The 9,433-nt window shown below is 34.4% G+C and overlaps 3 protein-coding genes across 4 annotated transcripts in view; 1 reads left to right on the top strand and 2 right to left on the bottom strand.

The window, feature by feature from the left end:
* LOC104741363 overlaps nt 1–9,433 on the bottom strand; it is a 49,406-nt gene that overhangs the window by 36,152 nt on the left and 3,821 nt on the right. The window lies entirely within an intron of this gene.
* On the top strand, nt 7,163–7,732 carry LOC104743559 (F-box protein At5g25290). The gene has a single exon (XM_019235512.1). The coding sequence runs from the start codon at nt 7,163–7,165 to the stop codon at nt 7,730–7,732; it is 570 nt and encodes a 189-aa protein (XP_019091057.1).
* Nucleotides 8,280–9,427, bottom strand: LOC104741362 (alpha-mannosidase I MNS5-like). Of its 2 annotated transcripts, none has more exons than XM_010462208.2 (3): nt 9,193–9,427; nt 8,952–9,102; nt 8,280–8,754 (listed from the first exon to the last, which is right to left on the bottom strand). In XM_010462208.2, exons 1-3 carry the CDS (start codon nt 9,234–9,236, stop codon nt 8,509–8,511), a joined length of 441 nt encoding a protein of 146 aa, XP_010460510.1. In that variant the 5' UTR covers nt 9,237–9,427; the 3' UTR covers nt 8,280–8,508. The 2 variants fall into 2 exon arrangements, with proteins under 2 accessions (XP_010460510.1, XP_010460511.1); XM_010462209.2 differs by having other exon boundaries at nt 8,280–8,736.

The raw sequence follows: 9,433 nt of genomic DNA, 5'->3' as shown, positions 1-9,433 counted from the left end.
GGTAGTATAACCTGCCTCCATGCTTTATCTCTCTCAGCCAAAAAGTTTAGTAGACACATACAAATGGGAAACCATCAGTTTCATTCCCCTGATGTTATATATTTACAAAGCCAATTTGAAAGTGAAAGTAGGACAGCCAATCATGACCATCAAACTAGTTAGTTACAAGTGGAAGATCATCTGCTTATTGTTGTATCTCACAAAATGAGTCACACATAAAGCTTATGCAAGAGAAGACTACTAATATCACCCTATCATTCAGGACACATATTAGGGTAACAGGACACATTCTGTATAGTTTCTTTACCACCAACATACAACTAGTTAGTTACAAGAGGAAGATCATCTGCTTATTGTTGTATCTCACAAAATGAGGCACACATAAAGCTTATGCAAGAGAAGACTAGTAATATCACCCTATATCATTCAGGACAAATATCAGTGTAGCAGGACACATGCTGTAAAGTTTGTTTATCACCAACATACATGTGAGAATGAGTGCTTCACGCTATGAACGTAACAATAAGAAACTAATATTTATGAACGCCAAAGCACCCATATTAACTTACTTGCAAGCAAGAACAAATCAGCATATTGAGTGAGGGGCAAAAGAACTAGACGACTTTCAACTAAAAAATTGGGATAGCAAAAACAGTAACAGGTAAAACAACAGTTTAATGAATGAATAAAAAGAAACGTAACCACACGAGAATAATGGGACGCATTCAGAAACAAACCAACTATAATAACAGATATCGTCAGTGCACCCGGCAAACGAATAGCTCACTGTATGAAATCTACTAAGATGCCAAATGTCCTATCTGTTTCAGACATGAGCGTTGCTGGATTCGGAATGGGGCGACCGCCAGGAACTATTGAACATCTGTCTACTACTTCCTGTAGTAGAATAGGAAAAGTTGACATGCGAGCAACAAAATGAAAAGTCATGTATTGTGCGGTTCCAGATTTATACTATACAATCGGAACTTTTAAGAAAACCATGCATGATTAGAACATAATACCTTTGCTGGAAACTTTCTCGGGATCAGATGCATCAGGAGTAAAGAGCAAAACAACAATCTCAGCAGACCAAGACGGCTCCAATGACAGCAATATCTCCTTCACCTGCCAAATTGCCGTAGTTGTTGGCAGCGGCGACAAGAGAGACTGCCTTGCCCTCGCTGTCGCGTCAGCCGGAGCCCCGCCATCCCATTACTTAATTTTAGATTCGTCCGACGAAATTGTCTATGGGAGAGAGGTAACAATTCGTCCGACGATATTGTTGGAAAAAAGAACCAGACTCAGAACAAAGAAGCTTACGTTGCAGAGTCGTAGAGAATCTACTGCCAATGAGCGAAAAATCGCCTAATTCCGGTGCAAGATAACCAAGACGGCTCACTCCAGGGTTTACTCTGCTCTCAATTGAACTGTGCACTCAATTCAAAAGAGATGAAACTCTCAAACTCAAAATCAGAAAGTAGAAGAAGAAGAAGAAGGAGACGAAGAAATAGAAAAGAGAAAGAAGTTCTTTTCCATACTGAAATAGAAGGCTGGGCTCATGTCTTTATACCACAAAATCAAACTTCTCCTCCGAGATTTCAGTCATCTCTCTGTCGGTTACCGATCTCGGAGAGGAAACCCTCATCGACAGTTTTTGACTTGTACTTTTGGAGAAGAAGAGTTTAATGGGTACTGAAGCCCATTCCTAAAAAGCCCACTTCATGAAACATACCCAACAGATATTGTCAATTATACAAAACTCTCGACTGGAGGAAGACAAAAACTTGGATGGCGGCTTCAACTACTTCCTCCAGACGCAAAAACATCTTGTCGGTTTATCTTTTCAGAGTTGCAATTAGTGCCGTTTTTGCGTTCACCCAACAAAAAGAACATTTTTAAGTGACAAACCCCTTTGGTTCTACATTGGGATATTAATAATTGTAGATGTTTTGTTTTATCGACTTTCCTAATGTGATAATTTTTTTCAAAGAAAAACCTAAGATCTAAAATAATACAAAAAAAAAAAACATAGGATGTAAAATAAGGGAAAATTGGAAATAAAAGATCACTAAAAAAATTTGTTCATCTATACCTTTTTTTGAAAATGGTCATTTTTACCTAAAATACCCATAGAAATTGAAAACCCCAAATTTAACAAGTTTTAAAATGTGAAATATAGGAAAATAAGTAGATATACAATAATAGAGGTAATATAATTTTTTACAAAAAAAAAATTGTATAAGTTGTTTTTTTATGGATAAAATTTGATATAAAAAATTTAGAAAACGTTTTCTACTATTCTGAAAATTTAAGATGATGTGTTCTAACATTTTATACATGTTATACTAAATTCAGGAACAGTTTATGTTCTAAATAGTTTAGGGGCCCAGAATTCTGAATTCTACAAAATTCAGAATTTGTATTCTACGGTTTACTCTATGTTCTAAACGTTTTTGTATAATTTTTCTACGGTTTACTCTATGCTCTATAATCGTTAGAATGTGTTTTATTCTTTTTACTCTATCTCTGAGAAAATTAGTTGACATCTACTACCAAAAAGTAGATTGTATACTCTAAAACTTTTAGTGATTGCTAAATATAGAAAGTGAATATTTAGAATAGGAAACTCAATATTTATCCAAGATCGTATTTTATAAAAAATAAAATAAAAAGTGTATACACTCTGATCACCCAAGTTTATTTTCTCTAGAGGATTTTTCTCTGATTTCTAATTTAAAATTAGACGGATGGGGAAGGAGAGAATAGTCGTAAGGTGGAGAAGTGATACGGAGGAGAGAGAGATTAATGTCGTCGATGGTCATATTGTGGTTACGGTCTATAACTTCTTCTCCCATCATCATCTTCTTTTTCTTCTTCTTCCTCTTCTTTGCTCTGCTTCCTTCTCTGTTCTCACGAAAAAATAAGTTTTGAGAATGAGATTAATCACGTAATAATCATTTTGCCTTTGGAGTCTTGAAGTTGCATAGGCTTTATAGACTCGGTTTAAAGATTATGGTTCAAGTTCGGTTTAAATTAACAGTTAAACGGTTTACATGAATTTTGTAAAATTAATATAATCCACACTAACGATAATTGCGACGTGTTATTACATTAAATCTACGCCGCTGTGATGAGTGTCGCCGGCGTCTACCGATTAACACTTTGGCGAAGGTATTCATGTATTGACATTTCCATCAACGATTCAATTTATGTATCTTGTATACTCTCTGGTTGATACATTCTCTCCTTGATTCATGAATAGAATTCTGACCGTAAAGCTACATGAATATTGTTCTCCATCATAACATACTTGAGCATGAACTCTGGTTCAATAAATTCAGATCATCCCTCATGAAATATTTGACTGTTTTAAGAGATAGCATGAAACAAAACCTCATTAATTGTTGCATTCAGACTGACAGCCAAAGCACAGTTTGACTCATGGAAAAACGCTTCAGCTGAGGAACAAGGCCACTGGTTGAGATTGTGACCTTACGGTGACTGAAATGAAGTCCATGCTCATCTACCATTATGTTTACAGCTTTGATGACATTGTCAATGTTGTGAAATGGTTCTTCCATTCCCTACAAAACACATCCAACTCCATGAGAAACTGGAGACACTGGTTTAATCAGACCTTAAATATGATCTAAATATGTTGAATGCCATCACCGCCGTCAATGTCACCGAAGATTTTTTTTGTTTTTTACGACTTTGTAAAAGGTGAAAGAGGAGAAAGAAAAAAGAGTTTTGATGGTTCATAGAAGTCTCATAATTTAAGAAGTTTAGGTTACCTATTTTGTTAATATATTTACATAAATACATTAATTTTTAAAATTTTATGTATATTTTTTGTTAATTTAGTTTTTAAAAATTGAGGGTAAAACTGGGTTTTCATTATTATAAAACCTATATGACCAAACCTATCAAACTAAAGTTTAGATGGACATTTTTGTAAAAAATATTTTTTTTTTTCCAATTTCCTCATAAAATAAAGTGATCCATTCTATGAAATCTTATTTGATCAATCCTTCTAAAAGACAAGACAAAATGACTAAAATTTAGAACTAAACAAAATTATATACACTTGATTACAATCTTAATAAATGAGAACAATTAATTTGTTTTGTTCACAATCTTACCAAAAGAAAACCATAATATGGATATATTAGGAGGGAATCTTCTAAAAAATATTATTGGAAAAATCGAAAATCAAATATCATAAATCCAATTAAATCCAATTAGTTTATCTATAATCCAAACAACATTGACAATTAATTATAGTGTTTGGCTATAGTTTATGATAACTTTCTGACTAAAAAACTACTTTTCATGAGTTGATTTTTATAACTAACTTCAGTGGCACATTTCAAAATATTCTATTGAAATTTCAAAATATACTTCAATTTCAATCTTAAAAGAAAAGTACAGATGAAAGAATGTCCAAAATGTTTGAACTAATTACTAAAATTGCCACTGAATTGTTATATCGGGACACTTTATTGAAATTAGAAAGGACATAATTGTATATATTTTTTAAACCACTAATGGATCCGCGTGTATATCCTAATGAATCGGATCCTTGAAAAGAGAGAAAATAAAGAAAATAATAAGTAAATAAAAATGAAGTAGAAGAACTCAGATTCGAAATGAACAAATTCTAACTGATTCATGGATCAAAAGAAAATACATTTGTCTCCAACGATGATGTTTGGATTGTCTGTTTCCGTTTTTAAAATAATAAATTCCGACTTTGTTCGAATGTTTATTTGGTTTTTTTTTCTTTTTTTATTCTCGCTGGCAGCAGGATTAAGAAGGACTAAATCTTTCTTAACCCTTTGATAGGTTGTTGAACCAAAAACTTCTTGAGGCAACAAGATTGAGAGAGACTAATATTTTAGACTGAAAGAGGAACTGTTCATCTAGCCATGGTGATGTCTAGAGGAAGGAGTTTTCTCAATTGGGATTGAAGAAAAAGTTGGTTGTGTAAAGTTCTTTTCTTAATTGGAATCATCGGAGATCGAAATATTGGAGCTTCAGTTCGGCGGTTGTTGTTGGTGGAGTTTTACCCTGAAGATAGCTCAAGAAACACGTGGTGAGACACACGTCTCATTGGCTTTAACCTTTATGTAATCTTTTATTTTAACTTCAGACTTTATTCCAATTGTACTTTCATAGGCCTATGTTGGTTTTTAGTGAAATGTTGACAAACAAAAAAATGAACGTTTAACTAACAATTAAGCATACTCTCTACTTATTCTTTTTTTTTTTTTAAAAATTTTTGAACAACCATTCTCTACGTAGTTTATGCTATAAATATTGCCTAAACAAAAGAATCTAGAACCTCCTACAATAAACATTTTAAAAGGAATATTTATGTCGTTCCATTAAAATGTTGTAATCTTTCTTTAAACATGTTTATCATTCATTGTAATTGTTTGATTCGTTTGATTGGTCAATCATATATTAGATTTCCTAATTACTCTCCAGAATATTCTGAAACCGATACAATCAAAACCCTACACAAGTAACCCTTTATATATAAGAAGGTATATATATACTTGAACGATTAGTATATCCAAAATAATAAGAAGCTATAGTTGAAGCAATCTTCACTTCTGCAATTTACTCGGATACTATATCTTCGAAGACCGACTATATCAACTTCATGGATATGAAATTATTTCAGTTTGTGCTTGATGAAATGATAAATTCACTTGCTTGAATATGTTGAACATAGACAGATTTTTCTCTTTTGCAGGTTTATAGTTGTGTGTGCAAACGTGACTTGAGATTATGTGTTTGATGGTTTAGTTCCACAAAATGCGTTATCCATTGAACTGCAAAATATGAACAACATATATCTATATACTAATTTTTTTGTTGAAAAGTTTAACGAGGTATATATATATGGAGACCATCTTAGTTACAACACTAATGAGTAATGACTGTATACATTGATCAAAGGATTAGAGGATGAAATTGTTTTCTTTTAGGATCCGGTAAATCCAAAAGAGGTATCAAAACTTTGAGCTCATGATTTAATGGTAAATTTTTCATTTTTTTTTTTCATAAACCTTTTCAAAACTTTTTTTTTATTAGTATTAATCTAAAAACCTTCTTTTGTTTGTATATTTTTCTTTTTGGTAGATAATATTACCACCTAAAGAAGATTGTATGTTGAGGCATTCAAATGCCCTTAGTGTGTGTTTTGTATTATATCACATGATGAAGATTGGTTTGTTATTGCTTGCATCAGCGGGACTCGACCCACGAGTGCCTCCCAAAGTGAATGAGAGAAGTTGGGGACATGTGGCAGCTTAAAAATAACTCAAACTCATAGAGTTTATTCAAATTTTATCATTTAGTTTGTTTAAAAAAAAAACTAAATGGTGGGAACAGAAACGATACAAACATTAATTTAGTTTTTTGAACAATATGCTGAAAATTAAATAGGAAAGAAGTAATTTTTTTCATTCGAAGTTTTCTTTCACTTGTAAAAAAACAAAACATTTGCCCATTTTTGTAGAATTATATTACTATACATCCTAATATAAAGATTTTTTTGTAGAAAAAGAAAGCAGAAGGAAATTTTATATTACGGTTTATATTTTTACATTTTTTTAATATAGAGATGGGTTACATACTTACATACACAGGTTAGCCTATTTAATTTAACAATTTTGAAAGACGGCATGCATCATCCATGAGATATGATCATAGTTTAGAGAAAATGATCATCTACATGCAAAAATAATTGGTGAATTCAAATTAAAAAAAATAATAATAATAATAATAATAATAATATACTAGGTTCTAACCTAGTAATATATTAGGATATAAAAGAAAATAAGTAAATAACATAGAATTACCCCGATATTAGCATAGAACCCCCCGTAACAGTATGATGGTTTTTTAACCAAATCAAACTTTACCGAATGAAATTTTAGGTTAAGTAACCCAAATGATCCATTATCAAAAAAAGTTTGGGCCAAAGACCCGTTAAAGTTTTTCTTCTTCTTGCCGTTATTAGGCTTCGTGAGCTGTATATATCCGCAACTTAACCCTTTCTTTCTCAATCTTTTTATTTCAGAAGTCGAGGTTATTAATAAGAAAAAGAAAAAAATTAAAGAGACGGAGGAGTTATCCATCCGTTCTGAAGATGGACAGACCTACGCCGAAACGACGGTTGAGTAGTCCGGATCGTGAGTCTGCAAAGGCCCTGCGTTCGAGTTTGATTCTGCAGCCAAAAGGCGGATCTCCGTTGCTGATGCTGTCTCAAGAAAAGGCGGATGGTTGTCGTGTGTACAACCCAGCCGATGATACGGTTTACGAGACGAAGAGTGACCTTTCAGGGTATCGATTCGTGGCAAGCTCCGGTAAGTGGTTTCTGGTGATAGATTCTCGATTGAAACTCTATATTATAGATGTGTTTGGCGAGGAGGAGAGGATCGATCTTCCTGGACTAGAAAAATTCAGGGGTTATTTTGAGATTGAGCGAGAAGGAGAAGATAAAATCAGACATGTATTGATCGGTACTTCATCTCGAACGGATCCTTCTACTGCCGAAGATGTGAGAGGTCGTTTGTGGGTCGAGGACAAGAAAGGAGGAGACTACGTTGTCTTGTGGCATTTCGAAATGAGCAATTACATAGCGTTTTGCAAGAAAGGGGATGATCATTACCGCGAGATTTCAACACGGGACGGTGTTCTCAGGNACACCTATGATTGATTTTCTCGTCAGGGACATGGCAAGCACTCTCTCTGTGTTGCTCAGGACGTCTAGAGTTGAGAGCTATCGATGGACATACTTGCAGTGACAATGCGCTAGCTCCACTTTCCCATGCCCCTCTCTGCAAATTCGCAAGTTCCTAGTTTAGCAGAAGCAGAGGAAGGAATAATAATGCATTTAGACTCCATTTTGGTTCTTTTAATGCCCGCCCTTCTGTCTATCAACTAAAAAATAACATTACTATGCACACTTATTAATATGCAGTGTAACTAAACTAAACTATGCATACAAGTCTTATTTCTTCAAAAATGAACAGAGCTGGATCAAGTGACTGACCTTTGAAAGCGTCCAGTTGCCTGAGAAATAACTTTTTGGTAGTTTCTCATGCCAGGAGCTCACAACCTGAATAGGGTGGCCCTCGGTTGNCTGTGGTGTTTAAATATCTTTGACTTTATGTTCCAAATTTCAAGACAACCTGTGGTGTTTATGTTTGATGGTAAGGTGTACAACTTATTTCAAGATCAAGTTACTTTATGACATATTGCTGTGGTGTTTAAATATCTCCTCCTTTCATTGAGGTTAATCCTCCCGTAGTATATATATCCATGTCAAGACTGATGACTCAAAGAAAAGATACAACAGCCTCATGCAACAACTATTCATTTTACTGTCAACCAAAGCTTTTCGTTCACATTAATTGACAGTTTCCCTTCATAAACCCCAACTCTTCTCTTTCCTTTCCTAAACCTCAAAAACGCCCTGTTTTGTGTCAAAAGTTATAAGGGATTCCATAAGCCGCAGTATCCAACTTCGCTGCAGGATCTTTGTCTACAAGTAGTGGCATCAACTCCACACTCTTTGTTGCTCCAACACCTATGATTGATTTTCTCGTCAGGGACATGGCAAGCACTCTCTCTGTGTTGCTCAGGACGTCTAGAGTTGAGAGCTATCGATGGACATACTTGCAGTGACAATGCGCTAGCTCCACTTTCCCATGCCCCTCTCTGCAAATTCGCAAGTTCCTAGTTTAGCAGAAGCAGAGGAAGGAATAATAATGCATTTAGACTCCATTTTGGTTCTTTTAATGCCCGCCCTTCTGTCTATCAACTAAAAAATAACATTACTATGCACACTTATTAATATGCAGTGTAACTAAACTAAACTATGCATACAAGTCTTATTTCTTCAAAAATGAACAGAGCTGGATCAAGTGACTGACCTTTGAAAGCGTCCAGTTGCCTGAGAAATAACTTTTTGGTAGTTTCTCATGCCAGGAGCTCACAACTTGAATAGGGTGGCCCTCGGTTGTAAATATATAATTCCTTTTGGCCACAAATGAATCACCGAAGAGGAGATATAAGTACTTGCACCCGCGAATGTGAGATAACAACCAATGTGATGTTCTGACATTGTATAGGTAAGAAATGAATGACGTGTAAGAAAGTGAACGTTCATATCACGTTTCAGCAAGAAAGAAACTGTGCTGATGATCTTCCAATTGCATGGTCGTCACATCTCTAACACTTGCAAATCCCCCTGGAGTAGACAAACCAGATAACAAAAGGTTGACAATTTGACCAGAAAGGTGGCAAAAAGTAACTACATTTTCATTAGCATAAAGATACAAAGAACTGATGTTTAATAATGATGAGTTAGTTATTCAGCAAAACCAGGGTAGAGTTGAGGAGTAATAGATGACTA

Source organism: Camelina sativa, chromosome 14 (genome assembly GCF_000633955.1).
Source record: "Camelina sativa cultivar DH55 chromosome 14, Cs, whole genome shotgun sequence".
In the NCBI taxonomy this organism is placed as follows: domain Eukaryota; kingdom Viridiplantae; phylum Streptophyta; class Magnoliopsida; order Brassicales; family Brassicaceae; genus Camelina; species Camelina sativa.
The sequence above is the reverse complement of the archived record's forward strand: the minus strand, read 5'-3'. Positions and strand labels throughout refer to the sequence as shown.

Excerpts from the sequence above, each read along its gene's own strand:
- LOC104741362 (XM_010462208.2), bottom strand. The coding sequence starts at position 9,236 with ATGCAATTGGAAGATCATCAGCACAGTTTCTTTCTTGCTGAAAC. Across the intron at positions 9,103-9,192 it reads AGTTTCTTTCTTGCTGAAAC|GTGCAAGTACTTATATCTCC; the intron begins GTGATATGAACG and ends TCACATTCGCGG. Across the intron at positions 8,755-8,951 it reads GCAACTGGACGCTTTCAAAG|GAACTTGCGAATTTGCAGAG; the intron begins GTCAGTCACTTG and ends CTGCTAAACTAG.